Raw genomic sequence first — 27,513 nt, forward strand, 5'->3', positions numbered from 1 at the left:
GACGTAGCGCCGTGAGGCCGAGCAGCACCCAGGTGATTGGTTAGACGATCGGACGATCCTCTCTTATTGGTCGTAGGCTCAGCCGGCTCGGAGTGTGCGTATGTCGAAGGTTCCTTCCGCTTCGCGTCTCCGTTGACTGGAGACAGGCGGAGCGCCGGCTCCCGGATTCGGTGGCCTCTAGTGAGATCCGGAGGTGAGGCGGGCGGTGGCAGCGAAGGGGGGCCGGGGCGGCGGGGAGCGGGGCAGTGGTGGGTGGAAGCGGGGTTAGGGCTGGGTTGATGGCGGTTCTCGGGCTCCTCCTGGCCCTGCCGGCAGCTCCTGCGGACCTGGCGGGAGCTGCAGTGGCGGCTTTGCGGGTGTGGCGGCCCGGTTCCACGGAGACTGTAAGGAGACATCCTTGAGGCGCGGCCAGCCGAGTGGCGGCCCGCACCAATGCTGGGGGGAGCCCGGCGGCCGGCCTGGGCCTGAGGGGCGGGCGGCGGGCCGGCTTCTTGGCTGCCGTCGTCACCGTCGGTGGGTCGGCGGGGCGTAGCCGCGGTCGCCCGCCCAGTCCGAAGTCGTCGGTGTAGGCTGGCAGTCACGATCATCGGGGCGGAGAGAGTGCCAGGTAGCGTGACCTCGGAAGCCCCTCGATTCGAGAAATGCTGGGGGTGCGTGTGTGTGATGTGCTGGGCCCGCAGCTCGAGGAGAGGCCTCGACAAGGTCTATCAGGTGCAGGCGTTCACGCCCAGGCGCTGCTGTTCGTCAGCACCTTTCTTTAAAGTGATGGGGAAGATTTCCATAAATGCTCCTGACTCACACAGACCCTTGAAAAGAACCGTGGATCTGCAGAGAGGTGCCGGGTCATTTCCAGGAGAGACGAGTTGAGAGGATGCGGAGCCCAATGTAGGGACTTGCCCAAGGACTTCAAGTCTTCTTCTTCTTCTACTCCCCCACCCCCCTCAGTTTTCTTTTTTGTAAGTGTCTTTAGTCTCCTTAGTGCTGATGTAGTTGAGTCCAAACCTGGTAGGTTTTCCGGAATTATTTGGTTTGGGTTAGGAAAGACGTACCTTGGAGGTTCAAATATAGAACAGTCGGTTTCTGTCGTAGGAGAAGGCAGATGTATTCCATCTTAAATGGTCGTCTGAAATATTTCATAGCTTGGTTGAGGGCATGCCGCCTTAGAGTTGGCCCTGAAAAGTCATAAGAAACATTTGTTTCTGGGCTATACTAAATAATCATGCATAATTTCAGCATCTTAATTCAGAGAATGTGTTTTTTGCTCATGAATATATTTTACTCTCCATGCAATGAAAGACATTTTCTGATTTAAAGGTAATCTAGCAAAGGCCTGGAGTGTACTATGGGATCGACTGACTGGTTTTTGAGGGCCTGCTGTGTTGTGTCTTCACAGGATTTGTGATAAACTTGGTAGTAAGGACCAATGGGATTTAATAACATGAAGGTTAAAAAAATGTGCAAAGATTAATTATTAACATATGAGGCTCATGTGTGGCATGAGCCTTTCAGGATGAAGTGTGTAATGTGCTCGTGTGTGCTTTTTTAATTCTTGTATGATCTACTTTTTATACCATGGATGGACAACTACATGTATATCAATATCTATCTAGGTTGACCCATATGAAATTGCAGGTATTTGAAACTTGACTTTTTTTTTTTTAACCTACAAAAGTAGCAGTTTCATATGGTTCCACTTAATACTTGTCTTTGTCAAAGAACTTTGGAGCCCTAGCTTAGTAAGTGAATAAAGAGAGATGTGACTTACAAAAATAAAGATGTGACTTACTCACAAGGGTGTAATAGAATGGGGTGTAGAATCCAGCTTTCCTGATTTCCAGTGCAAGATTTTTTTTCCCCTTAGGATACTAGGTTGAGCAACAGAATGCTAGATCCTGTTGGAACTAAAAATGATACAATGTAAGACATGGTTCTTGTCTTCAAAGAGTCAAAATTTACACAGCATTTAATTTGAGAGCTGTGTAAGGTATAATCAAATGCTAGGATGTATAGTGCAGGAGGAGTGCAGGGTAGGAGGAAGGAGATTGAGTTGGATGCCAAAGCATCCTTTTCTGCAATTGGCTATGGTAGGTGGTTTCTTAACATATTGGACTGGAGTTTGAGGATTCCATTGAATTTAAATCATCTTTTCTTTTGAAGAATCTGTGAAATGTTTGTGGCGTATTTCAGTGTGTATAAGCAAGGCATCCATTGCCTATTTAGCTTTTTTTTTTTTTTAAGTAAAATGTTTTTACTGCAGCATAGCCTGAATAGTGTCCATTGAATTTGCATGAGCTGTCCTATAGCCTGCTAATGCCACTTGCAACTGCTGATGAAGGTGGAAGACTGGATTCTTTGGCACTTAAATACTTTGCATAATCACAGGGAAATGGGTAGGGTGCTTATGAGAAATGAGAAGGTGTACAATTATGGTTACTTTTGACACACCTTGTACGTTCTTTTACTGAGTTTGTATTTCCAAATAGGTGAGCTTCTCTGTGTTTGGGGCTGGTTCACAGAATCATGTGTAATTTTTTTCTGAATGTTGCAAAGAGTTTATACCTAGGAAAGAAATGTCCCAGAATTGACAATGCTACCATGAAATCTTTTAAAGGGACAACATAATGTGCCTAACATATAATTATGGGTTAATGATGCTAAACCAATTTGTGATCAGATTGGGGTGTCTTCCTGCTAGCAGCTCAGATTTTAATCGAACTGAATTAACTTTTTAATAGTGAAGAATACATTGACATAATAGGGAATAACCTAAGTTGAGAGTTTTTTTGGCGGGGAGAGAATGTTAGAAATCGTTTTGACCTAGTATTGATATGTATTTTTAGTTGATTCGTTTTCTGGAACATTGATGCTAGTTGATCCTTTAGACCAGTTTGTAGGATTTTGTTTCTTGTTTTTGAATATAAGAAGGATGTTATGTGACAGAAAACTATCCTGAGGGGCGCCTGGGTTGCTCAGTCATTAGCGTCTGCCTTCGGCTCAGGTCATGATCCCAGGGTTTTGGGATCGAGCCCCGCATTGGGCTCCCTGCTCTGCAGGAAGCCTGCTTCTCCCTCTCCCTCTGACCCTGCTTCTCCCTCTCCCACTTCCCCCGCTTGTGTTCCCTCTCTTGCCGTGTCTCTCTCTGTCAGATAATAAATAAAATCTTAAAAAAAAAAAAAAAAGAAAACCATCCTGAAAATCTAGGCTCTTATGAGGCTTTTGGTTATAATGAAGTGGGATTCAAATCTAAGATATGATTAATACTCTCCAAAGCTTTAAGTCCAAGTCCCTGCTCATTTAATAGAAACTAATTTTGTTATTGTTCATTTCTGGAAACAGTGTATAGACTGTAGCCTCTCTTCCCTACCCCATTCCCCTTTAATATGTTCCCTGAATGCTCTACATTCAGTCTTTAACTGGGGTGGGGAGGTTGGGGGTGTGATAGCAGGTGGGCAGTTATATTTATAGCTTTTTGGCTTAAAGTCATTTTTAGGTCTATTTCAAGATGGGTCAATAAAATACTGTAGTTTATGAGTTTATTTTTAATTAAGCAGGTATTTGTTGAGCAACTGCTGTGTGTGGGTGCAAGGTTCTGGAGGATAAAATGAGGAACAAGACTCAGGGAGGAAGGTTGAAAAAGCATGAATAAACAGGCAGATGCATGCCACATTTATAGAACTTAGTGACTGCCAGCCTTTTAAAACTGAGACCCACAGTAAGTAATACATGTTATGTTGGAACTATACACAGTCATATATATATATATATATTAGTTTCATGAAACATCAGGTTTTAAGAAATAATACCTACTGGGGCACCTGGGTGGCTCAGTCGTTCAGCGTCTGCCTTCGGCTCAGGTCATGATCCCAGGGTTCTGGGATCGAGTCCCGCGTCGGGCTCCCTGCTCTGTGGGAAGCCTGCTTCTCCCTCTCCTGCTCCCCCTGCTTGTGTTCCCTCTCTCGCTGTGTCTCTGTCAAATAAATAAATAAAATCTTTAAAAAAAAATACCTACCTATACTATATTCTTACAGCTATTTTTTTCTATTTTATTTTATTAAACAATGTTTGTTCTTACAAAATTGATTTCATGATTGAATTGATCCAGTGAAAGGTTGTCACCTACAGTGGGCAAGGCAGCTGTCCATTTGGGGCCAGCTGTCCACTTGGTGCAGCTGAAATGGGGAGAACATCGTGTGACACAGTGGGGGATGTTGTTCAGGAATTGCTTTGGTTCCTAAAAGCTACTCTTATTTTCTTTCCCTTAACCCTTTACATAGAGTAATTAACTTTGTTTTTCTTCATTTGTTGCCTTTTAATTTTGTCTTCAATAAATGAGTAATTTTCTTAGTTATTACCATAAACATGAGATTCATTTGAATTCTTGCTAGTGTCTCAATCAGTAGCCTTACTTTTTAAATCTTAATTTGAAATAGATTTTTATGGGTAGTTAAATATGCTTTATTGTAAGCATTAATTTTAGTATAAGAAGACTTACAAGTTCCTGTATTAGAGACCAGTGACTATGTCAGATTTTTTAAAAAAGCAGAATATCAAAATTATTGTAATTTAGCCAACAGACATGAGGAAGTTTAGTCATGGTAGTTACTAGATCAAAATTACCTGTATGTTCTCCAGGGGCGCCTGGGTGGCTCAGTTTGTTAAGCGTCTGACTCTTGATTTCAGGTCAGATGGTGATCTCAGGGTCTTGAGATTGAGCCCTGTGTCAGGCTCCATGCTCAGTGGGGAGTCTGCTTGGGATTCTCTCTCCCTCTCCTTCGGCCCCTCCCCCTCTGCGTGCGTGCCCTCTTTCTCTCTCTCTCTCTCTCTCTCTCAAATGATCTTTAAAAAAAAAATTACCTGTATGTTCTGTTGGGAATTTTTGAGTGTCATAGACATCTACTTTGGCCAGCCATCCTCTTTTTCCAGTACTGTAGTGGCATTTTATTAGCTGTAAAATTTGGAAAAGACTTTTTCTCTGGTGACAGCAAGAGTAGGAAGTTTTATTAAACATCATTTTGCTAGTAACATTATGCCATATGTTAGATGGGATGGAAAAGTGTAATGGACCCCTACCTTTGAGGAGGACACTCAACAAGTAGATTGTTTGCTATTTGCCTTTTGTGTAACCAGAATGTGGAGAATATAGAGGGTGCTTATGGACATTTTATACAAGGGTAATTAGAAAACAAATGTGAATAGTTGTTTCTCACTTTTCCCCCCCTGCTTTGTTGCTCTTCCTTGGCTCAGATAATATCGTGGGCTGAGATATTTATTTGGTTTCATCATAAATGCTTGAATTCATACAACTTGTAAGAAATAGCTAGTTTTTAAGTTGGTTGCTAGTGACTGATAGAGGATTTAAGTTTTGTGAGTAAAAAAGTAATACCAGAGTCCTCTTATTTTAGTTTTATAATTATTTTACAGAACTAATAAGGAACACTGTCAAATAGTGTTATACGTATGTATAAGACACTGTGCCTACAAAAGTAGGGCTTACAGTGCAAAATCTTAAAATCTTTTCCTAAAAATACAGTAACTGTGTACTGAGTGTTCACACTTGATATTCCTTTCAGGATCCAAGAATTCTGTAGCTACAATGTTGTCAAGACTTTTCCGAATGCACGGCCTTTTTGTGGCCTCCCATCCGTGGGAAGTCATAGTGGGGACAGTGACACTGACCATCTGTATGATGTCCATGAACATGTTTACTGGTAACAATAAGATCTGTGGTTGGAATTATGAGTGCCCAAAGTTTGAAGAGGTTTGTGAAATTAATTTGATATTCACTAAATTTCATTTTCAGTTTCTGAAGAGCATTCATTTCCTTTTAGTGACCATATAATCTAAAAAGTTACAAGCAGGGGCGCCTGGGTGGCTCAGTCGGGTTAAGTGGCTGCCTTCGGCTCAGGTCATGATCCCAGGGTCCTGGGATCGAGCCCCGCATCGTGCTCTCTGCTCAGCGGAGAGCCTGCTTCTCCCTCTCCCTCTGCCTGCTGCTCTGCCTGCTTGTGCGCTCTCTCTGTCAAATAAATAAATAAAATCTTAAAAAAAAAAAAGTTACAAGTAAAATCTTTTAGTATTCATGAACTTACCTCAAATTTCTATTTACTTACGTAGTTTGGAAATACACTCTTTGCCTTTTCTGCATAAAATGAGTGTAATTGACTTTACTTGAGAAAATAATAGCTAACAGAAAAATGATTGGCTTTAAACAGATTGTTTAAAAATTGGATTTAATTTTTGATTTGCATGTTTAATATTTTTATTTGACTTGTATTGTGCCTATATTTATATTATCATGGTAATATACAAACTAATGATACATACAAAATAAAAATTCTTTTAGTTGCTTATTTTATTTTATTTCTTTTTTTTTATAGTTGCTTATTTTAAAAGGTAAAGCTATTGGGATTTTTTTTCTATCTCTTCCAATAGGATGTGTTAAGCAGTGACATTATAATTCTGACAATAACACGATGCATAGCAATCCTGTATATTTACTTCCAGTTCCAGAATTTACGTCAACTTGGATCAAAATATATTTTGGGTAATCATTTTATACATTTAACTTCTTGTGCTATCAAATTTTTGATTTGCTATGGAAATACATAATTTTGTTTGTTCAAATCATGTATGTGGAAATGTGTATATTGCTTAAACTGCACTGCATGCATTTAGTGATTTCCCAATTGGGAGTAAACATTTTGATATTTAAGATCTTAATCATCGAAAATAATACTTCTTTCAGAATATTGTAGGGGACTGTACGTTATTATTTTTGTAATAAAGGATGATTTTTTTCCGTTTGAATTTTGTCATTTTAGGTATCGCTGGCCTCTTCACAATTTTCTCAAGTTTTGTGTTCAGTACAGTTGTTATTCATTTCTTAGATAAAGAATTGACAGGCTTGAAGTAAGTATTTAAAACATAAATACACTTTTTTTCAAAATATATTATTAAGAACCGTTCTCCAAGTTATAAAGTATTATAATATATACATTTCAAAAAGTTTATAGGAAATATGGGGAAAATTTTCATGCTGTCATTTAGCTAATGTTAATACCTGTTAATGTTTTGGTATATATCCTTTCCTACTTTTTTTTTTTTTTTTACATTTAAACAAAAATTCTGAGAACATATAACTTCTTTATGTCTTTATAACTTCTTTATGCCTAATAATAGTTTATCAACATCTTTGCATGTCCTTAATGCTAAACTAAATTATTTGTATTGGTTGTCTAGTATTCCCCTGGGTGAATATATTGTAGTTCATTTACTTATTCCTCTAGGATTGAATTGTTAGGTTATTTAATTTCATCTATTAATAACACTGTGATGAATGTCTCTGTGGCTAAACTTGTGTTCATATTCATTCTTAGGATATATTCCTAGGAGTGAGACAGTGACTATGTTAAGTTTTTAGGGCTTTTGAGTGCTGTTATTGCCAACTGTCTCTCCAGAAAACTTGTTCAGTTTATCCTTCCACAAATAGTGATTAATGTTTAAAAATTGTATATATTCCACTTTTTTTCCCATGTTGATTTAAGGATATATTTTTTACTTAGGATGATATTTTGCTATAAAATTATCAAAAAGTATTTCTGTGTAAATACATTTACATTTTTAGCATTACAAATATTTTGAGCAATGCATATGTTTAGTTTTGAGGATGTCAAAGAGGAGTGAGTATAAGGTGTACCTTTTAGGCTGCGAAAAGGTATACATACTAAGGAATTGTACAGTATATGAGGCAGTTGTTTTATTTTAGAAAGCATTTTTAAGCCACATTTTTTCCTGTTAAATGTACCTGATCATCTTGATTTTTTTTTTCCAGTGAAGCTTTGCCATTTTTCCTACTTTTGATTGACCTTTCCAGAGCAAGTGCTCTAGCAAAGTTTGCTCTCAGTTCCAACTCACAGGTAAGTATTATTTTTAAGACATGAATGTTAATAGTATTCCTTTCTTTCAGTTTGTTTACATTAATAGGAAGCATTAATAGTTTCTTCATAGTTCAAGATTCAGGATTTGCCCGCAGTTTTAAGTTTACCTGTCAAGTCTTAAGACTGGTCTTCCTAGGTGCCCCAGGAACTGTCCCATTTACCTAACAACTTAATTATAATTCCATAGCTTCTGGAATTTGGAATCTTTCCCATTTTCCTATTGAAGGTTTTAGAAACTAAGGTAGTAAGACTTTTGGATAAGTAAGAGTATCTACCTACTGAAACCTATCAGAGAACAGGACAGGATGTAATGGAAGAAAGTTTCAGGGTAGATTTATTTCTAAAACTTTAGCATTAACCCTAGCATTATTTTCCATCTAAAGTTTTATCTTGGTGTTCATTAGTCATTTTAAATAAACTAACATTTTTAATAATCTTGCATCAGAGTACCTTAGTATAAAATAGCATGTAATTCTGCCTTGATTATGTATTTGATGGATGTTTAGACCCCTTGAGCATGTTGACAAACATATGGTTTAGGTTTCATAGTATTAACAAGGTCTCAAAAAATTTGCAACTAAGAATGGTCAATAGTAGCCAAATATAAAATGTTATAGTATTTCATTATGTGGTATTTAAATGGCAGGATTGATGCACGCTTCAGAGGAATCTTCCCAAGTAGCATCTCACTTAGTGGAAAGGGAAAGCAGGACACCGTACATGACCTTTTTCTTAATCCTTTGCATCTGGAATGCCTGTTAGTGGTATTATATTGTCTGTTTTACTCTTTGTATGGCAAATTAGATTTTAGTAGAGGCCCTGGGATGCTCTCAACGTTTTTGAAAGTTGTTTTGTACTTTACTCTCATTGATATGTTTGGTCTGTGTTTTAGGATGAAGTGCGGGAAAACATCGCTCGTGGAATGGCAATTTTAGGTCCCACATTCACCCTTGATGCTCTTGTAGAATGTCTGGTGATTGGAGTTGGTACCATGTCAGGTTTGTAAGCAATTTTTAATATATTTTAAAATAAGTTTGTAGATGAAGGGAAAAAGGAACATCTTAGGTTGCATTGATTATTCTTAAATTCTGACTTTAAAAGTCTGACATTACTCTTAAAAGGTTTTAATTGAATGAGTATATGGGTTTATCTGACCTTATGTCTGTCTGCTTTAGTGAAAACTTAGTAGCAGGTTACTGATTTTTCACTAATGCCACCTTCTCTTTCTATGCTCCACTCTTTCGATGACTTTGTAGCGTTTGTGTTTTTTTTTAATTTAGTTTTTAACCAAGATTGTATTCCAAGGTTCATCTGGAAAGCACCTTCCAGTTCCTGCTGTTGCGCAGACTAAATTAGTAACTTGGTTCCTTGTGTTTTAATTGTCATGTAGGAGACAGTGAAGAGTCAGGAGTGGGCCAGATCTAAGTTAGATCCACCTAATAGGCTGGTTGGGATGATTTAATCAGATGGCATGCAGTACATCTTAGCGAGTACCTAGCATTAGTCTCAACACATGTTTCTTACTCCTTAATTGGATAGTAGAGAGTTAGATGTTAAATATCAAACATAGGACTCCATTATATAGGACAAAAATTGTGGCCTGGCATGGAAATTTGCCAGAATGAATATATCATGCTGTTGTTAAGGATTCCTAATCATTAAGACTAGACTTTATGGTTTTCTCAGGGAGCTACCCTTTTTCTAGTCTATTCCTTGGGAGGCCTGGGTGGCTTAGTCGCTTAAGTGTCTGCCTTTGGCTCAGGTCATGATCTCAGGGTCCTGGGATCGAGTTCTGGTTCTCCCTCTGCCTGCTACTGCCCCTGCTTGTGCTCTCTCTCTCTTTCTGACAAATAGATAAATAAAAACTTCAAAAAAAAAAAAATTCCTTAAAATCTACTTTTGAGGTATAGTTTTGAGTTTTGACAAAGATAAAATTATTAAACCACCACCACAATCAAGAAAAATGTTTTTGGTTGGGTGAAAACATACCTATGTGATTTTATTCAAATAAAAGAATATATAGGAAGGTGAAGAAGATTAGCCAGGAACTGACAGTAAGCCATGAAACCAAGGATTATTCATTTGAAATTGATGTGGAAAGTAGGATGATGAATTTTGGCATGCTGGGTCAGAGAAGTAGACAAAGGACATGATAAGATTTATAGTTGGAAATTAGGAGACATATACAGCTATACAGAAATGCTATAATTAGGGATTTGGCTTAGGGTAGAAAAGGACAGGTTTAACACATTAATGAGGAAGTAGCCCTTTGGAAAACCACTAAAAAAGAAAAAAGTCTTAACTTCTTGGAAATACATAGACTGGTGCTGTCTCTTCCTGTAGTAGCCGAGTGGCACGGAGAGACTGTTCCGGGATGGAGTGAGGAAGAATGCAGAGCATATGGCAACAACAGTAGTTACTGTTGTGCATACGGAAACAGCTGATAACTAAGTTGTAAAAGCATTAGTCAAGTATTGTTTCTGCGATCTCAAGTCTGAAAAGATTACATTTGGCTACTATCTAAAGTGTCGGTTGTTCGGAATGCTTTTGTTAAAGCTAGCTGTTTATTCTCTTGAATTTCCACGTTTGAGAGTAATTGCTGTAGATTTTTTTTGAAGTATAGTTGACACGATTCTGTAGAATTTTAAGAACAATACAGTGTATGCTTTCGTTCTATTATTTAGTCAAATGATCTATAATAATGCAAAAATAAAATATACTGTTGAGTTTCTTGTATTCTAGTTAGCAGTTTTGTAACAGGAGGGAATAACTTTTTATTTACATTTCAAAACATTTTTATATTTAATATGAGTGACATCAGGAATATGTTTTATATTCAAGTTTATTTGTAAAGTTGAGGGAATAGAGTTTGGTAATCAGAGGTCTTTTCAGCTCTAAAATTCTGTTACCTTCTATTTGAGAAGATTACCAAGTGATACCTTAAACATTTTATAGTGGAATGTTTGTTAATTTTGGATCTTGAGTTGCCTTTGCACATTATTTAATTTTTCGGTTAGATTAGTGAAATTAGCCAAAATTATAAGAACATAAATAGATACAGTAGAGATTATATTGAAATTAGGGTTCAGTAGTACACATAAAGTCTTTATTATGGTACCGTATCAGGAATGGCGTAGCTGGCAGTAAGGTTTACTTTAATAAAAAGTCTTTGGTCCACAGGTGAATTGCTTTTCTGGTAAAGAGTGGAATTGGGTCCTAACTGTGGGAGGTTTGCACGTTAGTATAGCCTGGCCTTGTTGTTCTTATTTCCGAAGAGTACTACCATTTCATAAAAGGGGATTATCACACGTATATTTAGGTACAGCAACTGTGCCTGGCATTGTGACGGATTTGAGCCATGGGAGAAGACAGGTTCTCCTTCCTTGAGGGAGCTATTCCTGCTGTGCTGTAAGGCTTGGCATCTTACTGGAAGAAGGAGTTCCTCCTTCTTCCAGTAGATAGCAAAGAGCTTACTCTACTAATATTTTCTTTTCTTAAAGATTTTATTTATTTGAGAGGGAGAGAGAGCACAGGTGGGGCGAGGGTCAGAGGGAGACACAGACTCCCTGTTGAGCAGGGAGCCTGACCTGGGACTAGATCCCAAGACTCCAGGATCATGACCTGAGCTGAAGGCAGATGCTTAACGACTGAGCCACCCAGGCGCCCACCAATATTTTCTTGTATTTGTCTGCTTAGAGGAAAAGTCCCTGTGATGTATGCTGTATCAAAAATACATGTACTTTACTAATTATACATTTAATTTTTCTCTAACCAGGGGTGCGTCAACTTGAAATTATGTGCTGCTTTGGCTGCATGTCAGTTCTTGCCAACTATTTTGTGTTCATGACTTTCTTCCCAGCTTGCGTTTCCTTGGTTTTAGAGGTAAGAGCAGTGCCTACGTATGGCATCAATAGAAAAGTGATGTTTCTCATCACATCCGTTCACATAGATAAAATCAGTACCTTCTAATGTAACACTGGTTTACTTCATAGCTTTCTCGGGAAAGCCGCGAGGGTCGTCCAATTTGGCAACTGAGCCATTTTGCTCGAGTTTTAGAAGAAGAAGAAAATAAACCAAATCCTGTTACTCAGAGGGTTAAGATGATTATGGTAATTACATAGTTTTCTTCTCCTTTTAGTATCTTTAGTTCCAGTGTCATATTCTGCTTTTTGACTTTTTTCTCTCCTTCCGGTTATCTTTCTACAATTGTCTCTTTCGTTGATGTTCCTCTTCCTTTTTTTTTCTTGTTTCTCATTTCTTTGAGGCTCCTCATCTCTCTCCCCTAAACAGATTTTTGAAGTGCCTCCATTTTATGTCTCTTTGAAAACCTGTTCTTTGCTCTTTGAAAACCTGTTGTTTGCAATGTCTCCAGTAGTTCAGTGGGCCACCGCTTTAGTCACAAGTGTGGGGCTCTCTTTTCATGCTAAGGGGGAGGCCATGGGAGATAGTATCTGGTTATCCAGATGCTAAGGATGAGAAGTTGAGGTTCCATTGATATGCAGAGGATACATAATTTATAACATTTTATTTCAGTCTCTAGGCTTGGTTCTTGTTCATGCCCATAGTCGCTGGATAGCTGATCCTTCTCCTCAAAACAGTACGGCAGAAAATTCTAAGGTTTCTTTAGGATTGGATGAAAATGTGTCCAAGAGAATTGAGCCAAGTGTTTCCCTGTGGCAGTTTTATCTCTCTAAGTAAGTCACCTGAGACCTGCTTTGTTGGGTATTAATCATAGCACTCGTTGTTACTAAAAGTTAGTTTGTGCCTTTTTTACTTCTGAGTAATAACATTTTAATTTGCTTTCTTTTCTTTAGAATGATCAGCATGGATATTGAACAAGTTATTACCCTAAGTTTAGCTCTCCTTCTGGCTGTCAAGTACATCTTCTTTGAACAAGCTGAGACAGAATCTACACTCTCATTAAAAAACCCTATCACATCTCCTGTAGTGACTCCCAAAAAAGTCCCAGATGATTGTTGTAGACGTAAGCCTGTACTGGTCAGAAATAGCCAGAAAGTCCATGCAGCGGAGGAGGAGACAGGGATAAACAGAGAAAGAAAAGGTGATTTCTTGTTCTCTTTATTTTCTGTTCTTCCAATACTGATTGTCAAGAAGTTGGGTTCATTTTAAAACTTATGTTCACATCCTTCCCACCGTCTCCTGGGACTGGGCTCAGGGTCTCCAGGGTGCGGTGGGAGGAAAGAAAAAACAAAACAAAACGTATGTTCACAGTTACGAGATTCCTTTTGATCTCTTGAACAGTTGAGGTCATCAAACCCTTAGTGGCAGAAACTGACAGCCCAAACAGAGCTACGTTTGTGGTTGGTAACTCCTCCGTACTTGATACTTTGCTGGAACTAGAGACACAGGAACCTGAAATTGAACTTCCCACGGAGCCTCGGCCTAATGAGGAATGTCTGCAGATACTTGGGAATTCAGAGGTGAGGAAAATAAAATTAACTCAAGGTTTGTATTTTTCTTAAGAAAAGGAGGGTTTTTTTGTTTTGTTTTGTTTTTTATTAGAGGAAGGAAGGAAGTCGTAGCTCCTGAGTACCTACTAAATTCTGGGCATTGTGTTGTGTGGTTTGCAGGTAGTGGCCTTGTTTATTTATTGCCCACAACCTTGTGAGATAGTTAGAATTACCTCCATTTTTCAGGGAAGAAAGAGAAAGCTGGGGCTCTGGGAGGCTTAGGTATTTCCCAAAGTAAGACATTTAGGAGATGGAAAGCTCGGACCAAGAGTCCACGGTTTCCTGACCCGAGGTCAGTGCCCTCTGTACTTCATTGGTGTTGGCCAGACAGACAAGCCCACTACTCTGTTCTCGTGAGTTTTGGGGCCTAGAAAAGGCTTAACTCAAAAATGAGCTTCGAAGACAGAAGAAAGGTTTTTTTGTTTGTTTTTTGTTTGCTTTGAAAATAAGCTTGATGCTCACGAGGAAACTTGTTTTCCTTTCTGACATGTGAATGGATGTTCTGAGTCCATTCAGACTTTAGTGTGAATATTGTGTTCCATCCGTATCTACTTAATCTGGTTCATTCTTAATTTATGTGCCCATGAGTGAGAGTAGCATCAGGTCTGTTTTTTTTTTCCACTTTTCCTCGTTCCTCTTAACATGCGTACCGATAATTTGAACTGTCTTGCTTATATACAGGGTTAACAAAATTTAGAGGGTGGGATTCAGAATCTTAATTGCAAATTTTTTTTCCTATGAACTTGACTTGCAAAATTTAGTGTTTTGGTTTTATATTTGTTTAGTGTCATTTTTTATTTTTTTATTTTTATTTTTTTTAAACATTTTATTTATTTGAGAGAGAGAATGAGAGACAGAGAGCATGAGAGGGAAGAGGGTCAGAGGGAGAAGCAGACTCCCCACCGAGCAGGGAGTCCGATGCGGGACTCGATCCCGGGACTCCAGGATCATGACCTGAGCCGAAGGCAGTCGCTCAACCAACTGAGCCACCCAGGCGCCCTGTTTAGTGTCATTTTTTATAAAGAATTTGCTTTCATTTTGATATTCTTATTTCCATACAAATCATCTCCTTTAGAACTCCAGAGTTCTTTGAGTTCTCCTCTACTGAGAACATTGTTTGTATTAAATGCCTTATTTGTTATGAAGAATATGAAATGCACTTCTTCAAGTTTTTTGTCATCCCCTTCCACCAATCCCTGCCAATTTTTTTGTTTCATTTCTTTAGAAAGGTGCAAAATTCCTTAGTGATGCTGAGATCATTCAATTAGTCAATGCTAAGCACATCCCAGCTTACAAATTAGAAACTCTGATGGAAACCCATGAACGAGGTGTATCTATTCGCCGACAGTTACTTTCCAGAAAACTTCCGGAGCCTTCTTCTCTCCAGTATCTACCGTACAGGGACTATAATTACTCTTTGGTATGTTGTTTTCTTCATTTGGGAAAGTTTGCTTTGAAGCTTTTATTCTTGTAGCTTTACTCTTTAGCTTTTTAGTGTTTTTCTCGACTAGTCTTTTATATGTACATAGCGTATAAAACATTTTTTTCAATCATTTTACTGTAACTTTGTATTCTGTTTATGATTATAGGTCCTAGAAAGGAAAAATATTTTTCCTGTTACTTATATAGTCATATAGTTACTTAGTGATTTTAGGACTTTTACCTACTTCTTTTTTTTTAAGCCCTTATTTATTTATGAGGGAGTGAGAGAGAGTGTGTGTCTGTGTGTGTGTGCGAGCACAAGCAAGGGGGAGCAGCAGGCAGAGGGAGAAGCAGGCTCCCTGCTGAGCAAGGACCCTGGGATCATGACTTGAGCTGAAGGCAGACACTTAACCGACTGAGCCACCCAGGCGTCCCAATACTTTTTAAATACTAGAGAGTAAATTAAAGGGGCGCCTGGGTGGCTCAGTCGGTTGAGCATCCCAACTCTTAGTTTCAGCTCAGGTGGTGATCTCAGCATCATGAGATCAAGCCCTACGCTGGCCTCCATGCTCAGCAGGGAATCCGCTTGAGATTCTCCCAGCCTTTGCCGCTCCCGGCTTGCACGTGTGCCGCCCCCCAAAATGAATAAAATCTTAAAAAAAAAAAGAGTAAATGATTTTGTTGAAAAATACACTTAAGGTTTAAGTTTGAAGAAAATTATTAATGACAAGGGCTGTGTATTTGCAATACAGATTTTCACTTGGTGCCTGACTTTACCTTTTAGGTGATGGGAGCTTGCTGTGAGAATGTTATTGGCTATATGCCCATCCCTGTTGGAGTGGCAGGACCTCTGTGCTTGGATGGAAAAGAATTTCAGGTTCCAATGGCAACAACAGAAGGTTGTCTGGTGGCCAGCACTAATAGAGGCTGCAGAGCAATAGGTGTAAGTTGGCATTTATATATTTGCCTGTTTTAAGATTGGCCCTGAGGCTAGGTAATGAGAAAAGATTTGGGGACAGTCAAGGACACCTTTTGCGACGAGCCGAAGTGTTTGCAGGATTAACGGGCTTCTGTAACATCCTCTGTGTAGCTTGGTGGGGGTGCCAGCAGTCGAATCCTCGCAGATGGAATGACTCGAGGCCCTGTGGTGCGTCTTCCCCGGGCTTGTGACTCTGCGGAAGTGAAGGCCTGGCTTGAGACACCTGAAGGATTCACAGTGATAAAGGAGGCTTTTGACAGTACCAGCAGGTATGGCGGGGGCGGGGGGGGGGTTGTATATGCATTTATGTTTATTTCAGAGCCAGTGTCATCTTCTGTGATTGGTAAATGTAACTGTTAACATATATTGTCTGCTTCAGGTGACCTAACAAAATATTAACTTGAAGTCTATTTATTCAAAATGAATAATATTTATGCTTGGTTTGGGGGATGTGGGTGGGGACATAATGTTGATCCAAATGAATACCTCCATAGGAGTAAATAGAAAAAAATAGTGTGAGCTACTCAGTTTGTGTGTTGTTTTTACAAGGTTCACTTTGATTATACTGTTACTTTGTCCTAGAAGAGCATTGACTTAGAATTGCCCTAGGGAGGAGTTGCCTGAAAAAGATTTTCCAAGCAGGATAGAAGTAAATATTTGTATAGTAGATTTACTTTGAATACAGAAAATTAAATTTATAAAGAAGCATCATCAGTATAAATGATAGCCCCGTTTTATTTTTTTATTTTATTATTTTTTTTTTTAGAGAGAGCACGTGTGTATTAGTGGGGCGAGGGGCAGAGGGAGAAGGAGAGACTCTCAAGCAGGCCCCATAGTGCATGGAGTCTGACGTGGGGCTCCACCCCAGGACTCTGAGATCATGACCCAAGCTGAAACCAAGAGTTGAACGCTTAACCAACTGAGCCACCCAGGCGCGCCATTGATAGCTCCATTTTAGTTGAAGCTTATATGTTTGTTTAATTATTTATTTATTTTTTGACTTTTAAGGTGTGTCTGTGATGATGGCTGTCTGCAGCAGCTCTCTCTTCTTGTGACATATAAGAATAAGATAGTTGAATTAGTGTTCTAATGTAATGTTTACTTAAAGAAGAAAATACATTTAATAAGTAATCTCCGTGAGCATGCTCTTATGTATAAAATAAATCAGCTGAACTGGATTTTTTAAGATAACTTCCATCTTCTCAAAAAAATAACAAAATAAAAAATCTTTGCTTTTGTTTACAGATTTGCACGTCTACAGAAACTTCATATGAGTATGGCTGGTCGCAATCTTTATATTCGTTTCCAGTCCAGGTCAGGTGATGCCATGGGGATGAACATGATTTCAAAGGTGAGCCTGGATAGACTATATTAGAACTTGCAAGACTGATTGTCCCAGGGGAGGGGAACAGGGTGTCAGGGAGATAAGAGTGGGGAGCAGACTTGCTGTTTATGTCCTATATTTTTGAATTTTGTTTCGTGTATATATACTACTTACTCAAAGAGTTAATTGATTAAAAGATTTTTATTGAAAGCTAAATATTGATTCATATAACTCATCAGGCATTTTTTTTTTTAGGTCTTGAAGAGGGTTTATATTTTATTTTATTTTATTTACTTATTTATTTTTATTATGTTCAATTAGCCAGCATGTAGTACATCATTAGTTTTTGATGTAGTGTTCAGCGATTCATTAGTTGTGTATAACACCCAGTGCTCATCACCACACATGCCTTCCTTAATACCCATCACCCAGTTACCCCATCCCCTCCCCCCTCCCCCCTTCTGGAACCCTCAGTTTGGTTCCCAGAGTCTCTCTTGGTTTGTCTCCCTCTCTGATTTCTTCCCATTCAGTTTTCCCTCCCTTCCCTTGTGGTCCCCTGCTATTTCTTGTGTTCCACATATGAGTGAAGCCATATGATAATTGTCTTTCTCTGCTTGACTATTTCACTTAACATAATCCCCTCCACGTCCATCCATTTCGATGCAAATGGTGGGTAGTCCTCCTTTCTGATGGTTGAGTAATAGTCCATCGTATATATGAACCACATCTTCTTTATCCATTCGTCTGTTGAAGGGCATCTCGGCTCCTTCTGCAGTTTGGCTATTGTGGACATTGCTGCTATGAACATTGGGGTGCATGTGCCCCTTCTTTTCACTACATTATCTTTGGGGTAAATACCTAGTAGTGCAATTGCTGGGTCGTAGGGTAGCTCTATTTTTAACATCTTGAGGAACGTCCATACTGTTTTCCAGAGTGGCTGCACCCAGTTTGCATTCCCACCAACAGTGTCAGAGGGGTCCCCTTTCTCCACAGCCTCACCAACACTTGTTTCCTGTCTTGTTAATTTTTGCCAGTCTAACTGGTGTGAGGTGGTATCTCATTGTGGTTTTGATTTGTATTTCCCTGATGGCTAGTGATGTTGAACATGTTTCCATGTGTCTGTTAGCCATTTGTATGTCTTCTTTGGAGAAGTGTCTGTTCATGTCTTCTGCCCATTTAACTGACTGCATTATTTATTTTTTGGGTGTTGAGTTTGAGAAGTTCCTTGCATATCTTGGATACCAGCCCTTTATCCGTAATGTCATTTGCAAATATTTTCTCCCATTCTGTGGATTGCCTCTTAGTTTTGTTGACTGTTTCCTTTGCTGTGCAAAAACTTTTTATCTTGATGAAGTCCCAATAGTTCATTTTTGCCTTTGTTTCCCTTGCCTTTGGGGACGTGTCTAGCAAGAAGTTGCTGCGGCTGAGGTCAAAGAGGTTGCTGCCTGTGTTCTTCTCAAGTATTTTGATGGATTCTTGCCTCACATTTAGGTCTTTTATCCATTTTGGGTCTATTTTTGTGTGTGGTGTAAGGAAATGGTCCAGTTTCATTCTTCTGCATGTGGCTGTCCAGTTTTCCCAGCACCATTTATTGAAGAGACTTTTTTCCATTGGATATTCTTTCCTGATTTGTTGAAGATTAGTTGACCAAAGAGTTGAGGGTCCATTTCTGGGCTCTCTATTCTGTTCCATGGATCTCTGTGTCTGTTTTTGTGCCAGTACCATGCTGTCTTGACGATCACAGCTGTGTAATAGAGCTGGAAGTCAGGCATTGTGATGCCCCCAGCTTTGCTTTTCTTTTTCAACAATCCCCTGGTGATTTGGGTTCTTTTCTGGTTCCATACAAATTTTAGGATGGTTTGTTCCAGCTCTGAAAAATGTCGATGGTATTTTGATAGGGATTGCATTGAAAGTGTAGATTGCTCTGGGCAGCATGGACATTTTTGCAATGTTTATTCTTCCAATCCATGAGCATGGAATGTTTTTCCATCTCTTTGTGTCTTCCTCAATTTCCTTCATAAGTGTTCTGTAGTTTCTAGAGTACAGATTCTTTACCTTTTTGGTTAGGTTTATTCCTAGGTATCTTACGGTTTTTGGTGCTATTGTAAATAGAATCGATTCCTTAATTTCTCTTTCTTCAGTCACATTGATTAGTGTCATCAGGCATTTTTTTTTTTTAAGATTTTTTATTTATTTATTTGAGAGAGAGAGAGAATGAGAGATAGCACAAGAGGGAAGAGGGTCAGAGGGAGAAGCAGACTCCCCGCTGAGCGGGGAGCCCGATGGGGGACTCGATCCCAGGACTCCAGGATCAAGACCTGAGCCGAAGGCAGTTGCTTAACCAACTGAGCCACCCAGGCGCCCCAGGCATTTCTTGAATAGTATTTGTATTTGATATGTTTAATTTAGATTTGGCATTGTATGTGTTCTGGGTCTACTCAAAAGGGCTGGGACAAATCTTGGGGTTAGTGCTTCTTAACGTTGTCCTATAAGCCTTAAAAGCTCACCTCTTCTAGAGACCCCAAGACTTGTATGTAAGAGGCCAAGTTCATTTGTATAATCCATTTATTTTAATTATTTTCTTATTAGAAGATTGTGTATGGCTTACATTTTATTCTACTGATATTTGTTATTTACAAATATTCGCAAATGTGTTAAAGTCAATTAGGTTATCAGAATTTATTTTGTGGTTTACCTGTATATGAGGACTGTTTGAAAAGAAAGAGGATAGTGACTAAATATGTAGCTTTTAAAAGTTCTTAAAAATAAACAGTACAATGGCTCCTCAAAAAATTAAAAAGAATTATGATCCAGCAATTTCACTTCTGGGTATTTACCCAAAATAATTGAAAAGAGGGTTTCAGAGACTTATTTGTACAGCCATGTTCATGGCAGCATTATTCACAATAGCCTGAAGGTAGAAGCAACCTAAGTGTTCATGGACAGATGAATGGATAAATGTGGTGAGTACATAAATGGGGTATTACTAAACCCTAAAAAAATAGGAACTTATCACATATGCTAAATGAACTTTGAGGATCACTTGCTAAGTTAAATAATCTGGTTAACAAAAAAGACAAATACTATGCAAAATTACACTTATGAGGTACCCTAGAGTAGTTAAATTCATAGAGAAAGGAAGTGGAAGGGTGGTTACCAGGGGTTGAAGAGAAAGGAAATAGGGATTTGCTGTTTAATGGGTTTGGAGTTTCAGTTTTGTAAAATGAAAAGAGTTCTGGAGATGGGCTGTACCACAGTGTGGATGTACTTAACACTACTTACCTATACACTTAAAAATAGTTAAGATGGTAAGTTCTATGTCACATGTGTTTTAACCACAAGTAAAACACATTTTTTTTTAATTGCCAGTAAGTATGTTTTCAGTTATTGAGGTACGAGTTGGTAATTGAGTTAATTTCACTTAATTGGAAGTCTTGTTTACATTTTTGTAAGGTTAATCCCGATGACTTTCATTTACAATAGAATTTACTTTTATGTCTGACTTCTCTTTACTGACTTGGTAACTTGGGCTTTTGGGTAACACTTGAATAACTGGAAGAGGTAATTTATTACACATCGATCATGGGTTGAGTTACTCCCAGTGACATGATTACGAGTATTAATATTCTCACTGAGTATTTTTAAATTCATTTTTAAATTAAATTTAATTAAAAAATTTTATTTAAATTCAACTTAGTTAACATATACTGTATTATTAGTTTCGGGGGTAGAATTTAGTGATTCATCAGTTGCATATAACACCCAGTGCTCATTACATTAAGCGCCCTCCTTAAGGCCCATCACCCAGTTATCCCTCTCCACCCACCTCCCCTCCAGCAACCCTCAGTTGTGTTTCCTAGAGTTCAGCCTCTCTTATGGTTTGCCTCCCTCTCTGTTTTATTTTATTTTTTCCTTCCATTCCCATGTTCATCTGTTTTGTTTCTTAAATTCCACATATGAGTGAAATCATACAGTATTTGTTTTTCTCTGATGGACTTATCTTGCTTAGCATAACACCCTCTAGTTCCATCCATGTCATTGCAAATGGCAAGATTTCATTCTTTTTGATGGCTGAGTAATATTCCTGTGTGTGTGTGTGTGTGTGTGTGTGTGTGTGTGTGTGTGTGTGTACACACACACCACATCTTTATCCATTCATCTGTTGATGGACATCTGGGCTCTTTCCATAGTTTGGCTATTATGGACATTGCTGCTATAAACACTGGGGTGCATATACCCCTTCGGATCACTACATTTGTATCTTTTGGATAAATACCTAGTAGTGCAATTGCTGGGTCATAAGGTAGCTCTATTTTTAACTTTTTGAGGAACCTCCATACTGTTTTCCAGAGTCGCTGTACCAGCTTGCAATCCCACCAACAGTGTAGGAGGGTTCCTCTTTGCATCCTCGCCCATTTTTTTTTTAAAGATTTTATTTATTTGAGAGAGAGAATGAGAGATAGATAGCACAAGAGGAAAGAGGGTCAGAGGGAGAAGCAGACTCCCTGCTGAGCAGGGAGCCCGATGTGGGACTCAATCCCGGGACTCCAGGATCATGACCTGAGCCGAAGGCAGTCGTTTGACCAACTGAGTCACCCAGGCGCCCTCTCACTGAGGTTTTGATTTGTATTTCCCTGATGCCAAGTGATGTTGAACACTTTTTCATGTGTCTGTTGGCCATTTGTATGTCTTCTTTTGAGAAGTGTCCATGTCTTCTGCCCATTTCTTGACTGGCTTTTTTGTTTTTTGGGTGTCGAGTTCTTTATAGATTTTGGAGAGTAGCCTGATCTGATAAGTCATTTGCAAATATCTTCTCCCATTTTAATGTTCTCATTATATTCTCATGTATATCCCTGTTCATCAGTGACTACAAAGAACTTTGTTTTCATTCCTAGAAAGAAACAGTAGGAGTCTATACCTGACTGAGAACTTCATGGCTGTGATGGCTAATAAAGCTGTTTTTATGTTATGCTCACTTTCTTGTATTTAGAAATATTATAGTTATTGTACTTATTAGTATTAGCTACAAATAAAGCTTCTGATCTATGCATTTTAATTTTATGTGTTGTTGACAGGGCACAGAGAAGGCACTTTCAAAGCTTCATGAGTATTTCCCTGAAATGCAGATTCTAGCAGTTAGCGGTAACTACTGTACCGACAAGAAACCTGCTGCTATAAATTGGATAGAGGGAAGAGGAAAGTCTGTGGTTTGTGAAGCTGTCATTCCAGCCAGGGTTGTCAGAGAAGTGAGTGACTAGATGATTATTTTATTTTGTTAATCTTTAATTGGGTTAAGGATTGGGGAAAGGAATATTAACATTTTAAGTAAAGCTTAATATATGGGTGTGTTCTATGTTAAAGATGAGTGTTGTATCTTGCCCATCTGTGTGTGGTATTCACGTGAACAAACTTGACTGATACTCTTTGTTGAGGACAAGGCTTAAGTGGGGCCATATCTAAACTCTCTTGCTTTACCGAAAGATAGATCTAGGTAGTGTGCCCTGAATCTTCTGGTGGAACATGTAAAATGTCCACACCTCTGTTTGCTAGGTATTAAAGACTACGACAGAAGCTCTGATTGAGGTCAACATTAGTAAGAATCTGGTGGGCTCTGCCATGGCCGGGAGTATTGGAGGCTACAATGCGCACGCGGCGAACATTGTAACTGCCATCTACATTGCCTGCGGACAGGTGAGGGCTCAGCCTCCACTCCTCTTCTCTTTTGTACTTCTAAGGAAGAGAAGTTCTATACTTTTCCTTTTTATTTTTTTCAGGATGCAGCACAAAATGTTGGTAGTTCAAACTGTATTACTTTAATGGAAGCAAGTGGTCCCACAAATGAAGATTTATATATCAGTTGCACCATGCCATCTATAGAAATAGGAACTGTGGGTGGTGGGACCAACCTGCTCCCTCAGCAAGCCTGTTTGCAGGTATGACACCTCAGCCCCAAAGTCGGTTGACCTCAAGCCTAGTTCTGACTTCCTGGGATTCTCTATTTCTGCCTGACATCCTCTCAATCACCTGTATTTTAGCTGGTCTTTTCATTCTTTTGCTTCTCACGCCAGCCTAATCTAGTGTGTCCAAGTAAGCATGCTGAGGCATATGCTTAGTAAATTGAGAAAGTAGTTTAAGAGAGCGAGTGAATGTTCATCTACACTGAGTAAGTGCCCTGCAAACCAGGTTGTGGATGTTATGTGTACTGTGGTCTCTCTTGTCAGTACTGGCTATCAAATCTTGGAAACTGAGTATTTTTGCTGGGGTCTGGTTCTACTCTGATGCCATTGTAGTTGCCCTTATTTCAGTTGGTAGAGAAGGAAGTTGTTGCCATGACTTTAAGGGTGAGTCCTGCTGTGTCTGTCCCTGGCTGCAGATGCTTGGCGTTCAAGGAGCATGCAAAGACAATCCTGGGGAAAATGCCCGGCAGCTTGCCAGGATCGTGTGCGGTACGGTAATGGCTGGGGAACTGTCACTGATGGCAGCGTTGTCAGCCGGACATCTTGTCAAAAGTCACATGATTCACAACAGGTAAGACTTAAAGATCTATATAACTTGTTTTCCCTATACTTAAGATCTGCAGTACAAAGACCTACTATGCAGGTACAGTAGTCCTAACTTAAAATTCTGCATTCTTGGTATTTTGTATATCTCTACTTTGTCTTTTTCTGCCCTAGGTCAAAGATAAATTTACAAGACCTTCAAGGAACTTGCACTAAGAAGGCTGCTTGAATAGCCCAGCGGCTCTGAACTAAAACATGGGCGTTGGGTTCTAAAGGACTAACATAAAATCTGTGAATTAATAAGCTCAATGCGGTGTTATGTTGAGGATGAATAGACATGATCTGTGAGCCAACTGCTTGGTGTTTGGCTGTTTCTGAAAGGTCTGAGATCCTTCTTTCCATGCAGATTTCTCAGATCTAAAAATAGTATAGTACATTACGTGCTGTGCTCTGGAAGGATCTCAACATGAATACCATGCTTTAAGGCATCCACAGATGGTAATCTACAGCTCACTTCTGAAAGAGAATACAGGCTGGAAAAAAGTGTTTTCTTTTGATGAAATCCATGGAGCTCGTGATGATCAGTGTGAGATTGACCCTCTCCATCCTCCCTTCCCCTCTGGTTGAAAATGGATTTTTAAATTATACTCTAGCTGACAAACTGATTTCATAGTTAATTTATTAAGTCTGGGTTATAGGACTTTAAGAGATAAGAGCTAAGTTTATTTTTTTGTAAACTAATACTTCATTTGGTGCTGGTCTATTTTGATTTTTTTTTAGGGGGGTAGCCATTGTGATTCTTCAGGAGGGGACTTCCTTTCTTCAAGGGAAGAATTACTCTTATTCCCCAACGACTGAATTATGTGCTAAGCAGTGCTAAATTGTTCTCTGTCAAGAAAACAAATCACTGCATTAATCTCTGCGGACTGTTTATTCAGAGAGGCCTTTTGTCTAAGTATAAATGTCTAGATTGCTAGAACGTATCTTCTAGCGTAAGGCTTTAAGGAACAGTTTTGCATTCTTTGTTAAAGATACAAGAGCTTTTAATATCGCCTAGACAAAGGTGACTCTCTTCCTCAAGAACGTATAAGTCTGTGACCTCTCAGAGCTCAGAGGGTGGAAAACAGGTTTGAAAGAAAAATACCATTTCTCTAAGCCAACTTTAATTACTTAAAAGACAACTGAATTTATTTAGTGGAAAAACCTAGGTGGGTTTTTGTAAAGAACTGTATCAAATCTGTATATGTTGTAATAAAGCTGCTTCTGCTAGGAGTTTACTGAAAGTGTTAAAGAAATAAAAAAAAAATCAACTTGTATACTGATAAAACATTCTAAGCTTGGGCCAGAGAAGATAGTTTTCTTTAATGTTGTCCAGGAAACCCTGGCTTGCTCATTGAGCCCATTGAAAGGGAAATCAGCTTTCAGAGCCAGTGAAGGTGCCACGTGAATGGCCCTGGAGGAGAGTGCTTCGTTCCTGCGGCCAGGAGGTTGGAGACTGAAACATTCACACAGGGCTCTTTGATAGACCCATAAAAGCTCTTAGCTTCCTCAGGGGGGTCAGCAGAGTTGTTGAATCTTCATTTTTTTTTTTAATGTGCAAGTTTTGTATAAATAATAAAGAACTCATTTTATATTACATCTAATGCTTCAAGTGTTGGTCTTGGAGAGAGAAGATGGACTCTGAAGAACGTTCCAGGAATGCCGTGGCAGCATGGAGAGCCTCTGAGTGATTGTGTCTGCAGTACTGTTGTGGGAGGATTGACCTTTGCTGTTGTATGTAAAGTTTAAATTGCTCTGTTGTGACTTTGAGCCAGTGACTTCTTATTTATCTGAACTTTTCATGGAAATGGCAGTGAAGTGTGAGTCTTTATTCTGGTGACTGTAACCAATATTGTCTTGCTAAATTAATGTTTTGTACAATTACTAAATTGTATACATTTTGCTATACTTTTTGCTCAGTTCCAGTAAATTATGAAAAGGAAAGTAATGCTGTTCAGTGTAAGCAGTAACCTTTTCTTTTGTTTGGATTGCCCCTTGGCCTGAGGCCCAGGAAGCTTGAAATCAAGTCTGGCCAGAGTGGTAACCTAATAACTCCTCTGAGTGTCCTGTGACCATTTATCATTTTCCGTTATATGCTCCCAATTCCTACGACGTTAATGGCAGGCTAGTGTTGTATGTGTATTAAAATAACTTTTTTTTTACTCAAGAGAATTTGATTAGTTCAGCTTTATCTCATCTCAGCTGGACTACTTTTGGATCTGGGGGCATGAGGGTTGGTTGAGAGGAAGAGGGCATAAAGACCGGCAGCCAAAACCAAACGGCTGTTTGTTGGGCATTGAAGCTGCCTCAGCTTCCGTGGGGAGCAAATCTTAGCACAGCTGGAGCTGGCCTCTTTAAAGGCTGACTGCCCTCCGCTATATTTAGAAGTGAAAGGTGTGTGTGAACCACTTAAGAACCAAGACCCAGACACTAGAAAATCCGTTTGAATTTGTCTCCTGAAGTGACATGTCATCACGTGTGGACAGGTGACAGTGGAGAGTTTGCATGCCCTTTTCTGCTTGGGGGACACACGTCAGGATTTTCTTCATCTTAGGAGAGGACAGAGAATTACATTGAAAGGAACGTCTCATGTGAAAGGGTCTGAGTTCAGACAAGAGGACACAGAACAGCAAAACACATCAGTACGAATCCACTGTGTGCGTAAGGTTGAAATAAGAGCGGTAAACTCGTTATAGAATGGTTTTTAAATACTAATGTTTTTCCGAAAGTATCTGCTATGGATAAGACTTGAATTTATTAATTAACTTTACCCAGTTAGCAAAGATAATTAACGAATAACCTCTGCACTGGAAGCTGAGAGGATCGCAAATGATTTCGTTTACAATTCTATTTTAACAGATTACTTTTTCATCGTGATGTACATGGAACCTGCCACCCCCTTTTTCTCTTTTCCTCCCGAGCAGGTTTGAGAGCCACTGACGGAGGCACGGGCACTCTTGTGTCAGGAGCTGAGACATTTTCAAGCAGCTGCTCCCTAAGGCCAGTGTTAGAGCCTTGTGCTAACAGCTGGCCTCAGGAGGCAGAACACGAGAGTGTTTTCATCCAGTGGTTCTCCCACTTCAGTGTGCAGCACACACCTGGAGGACTTGTCACAACACAGATTGCCGGGCTCTGCCCCCAGGGTTTTCGTTCTCTTGCTCTGGGCTGGGCCAGGACGTGAGCAGTTACATTAATGTTGCCGCTGCTCTAACAGTTTCAGATCTCACTCTGAGGTGCCTGGCATTCCTGTGAATGAGGGTATTAGAAAATTGTTGATTCAGAAGCACACAGTTGGAAAACACCTATGGAGGGACCAAGTACTGGTTAATAAGACTTAATTAGAATGGATCCTAGAATTAATTTCGTTAATATACCTAACCTACTAGAAGAGTGCGTTACTTGGATTTGGTGAGACACGCCTCCCCCCCCCCCAACAATAAAGTGTCCACATCTCCAGTGTTAGCAGCCTATTTGCCTCACTCTCCTCCCCCTTGGTCCCTGCTCTCTCCGAAGGGGCCAAGAGTGGGGGGGGGGGGGAAGGAAAAGAAACAGGTGTGTTTTAAAAGAGGTTTGCAACTACCACTATCTACTCACTAGCCTCACCTCGCTGACCTTGTAGCCCCAAAGTTTGACTTCTTTGTAGTTTAACTTCTGAGGATTGCAGCCCTGGAGCGAGCAGGATTACTCAGCAAGAAGCTGATTTGACAGACCACTCTAATTGGTTAATTCTGAAGCCAGTTGTCAGCAAGCATAAAGGGAGAAGGGCCTTGTGCCAGGTGCCAACACAGAGTACCTCCTGTGTTTTGTTGAGGCAACTCTTAGCAAGAAAGCACAAGGAAGT

At 39.5% G+C, this 27,513-nt stretch overlaps 2 protein-coding genes across 4 annotated transcripts in view; one reads left to right on the forward strand and one right to left on the reverse strand.

The window, feature by feature from the left end:
• Nucleotides 1–90: 90 nt before the first annotated feature.
• On the forward strand, nucleotides 91–25,625 carry HMGCR (3-hydroxy-3-methylglutaryl-CoA reductase). Of its 2 annotated transcripts, none has more exons than XM_028114471.2 (20): nucleotides 91–193; nucleotides 5,571–5,758; nucleotides 6,433–6,544; nucleotides 6,822–6,909; nucleotides 7,832–7,916; nucleotides 8,830–8,935; nucleotides 11,713–11,819; nucleotides 11,930–12,046; nucleotides 12,471–12,631; nucleotides 12,752–12,999; nucleotides 13,200–13,378; nucleotides 14,634–14,828; nucleotides 15,615–15,773; nucleotides 15,921–16,078; nucleotides 17,055–17,160; nucleotides 22,209–22,379; nucleotides 22,684–22,824; nucleotides 22,908–23,066; nucleotides 23,507–23,661; nucleotides 23,808–25,625. In XM_028114471.2, exons 2-20 carry the CDS (start codon nucleotides 5,594–5,596, stop codon nucleotides 23,860–23,862), a joined length of 2,667 nt encoding a protein of 888 aa, XP_027970272.1. In that variant the 5' UTR covers nucleotides 91–193; nucleotides 5,571–5,593; the 3' UTR covers nucleotides 23,863–25,625. The 2 variants fall into 2 exon arrangements, with proteins under 2 accessions (XP_027970272.1, XP_027970271.1); XM_028114470.2 differs by lacking the exon at nucleotides 91–193 and adding an exon at nucleotides 3,509–3,712.
• CERT1 (ceramide transporter 1) overlaps nucleotides 24,725–27,513 on the reverse strand; it is a 121,621-nt gene continuing 118,832 nt past the window's right edge. For both annotated transcript variants that reach the window (XM_088023352.1, XM_088023351.1), the window contains one exon: nucleotides 24,725–26,918. The gene's annotated coding sequence lies outside the window, so the exon portion shown is untranslated. The remainder of the gene's footprint in view (nucleotides 26,919–27,513) is intronic.

This window comes from Eumetopias jubatus, unplaced genomic scaffold (assembly GCF_037043125.1).
Source record: "Eumetopias jubatus isolate StellerSeaLion01/CBP00866 unplaced genomic scaffold, mEumJub1_p1.0 scaffold_5, whole genome shotgun sequence".
NCBI lineage: Eukaryota > Metazoa > Chordata > Mammalia > Carnivora > Otariidae > Eumetopias > Eumetopias jubatus.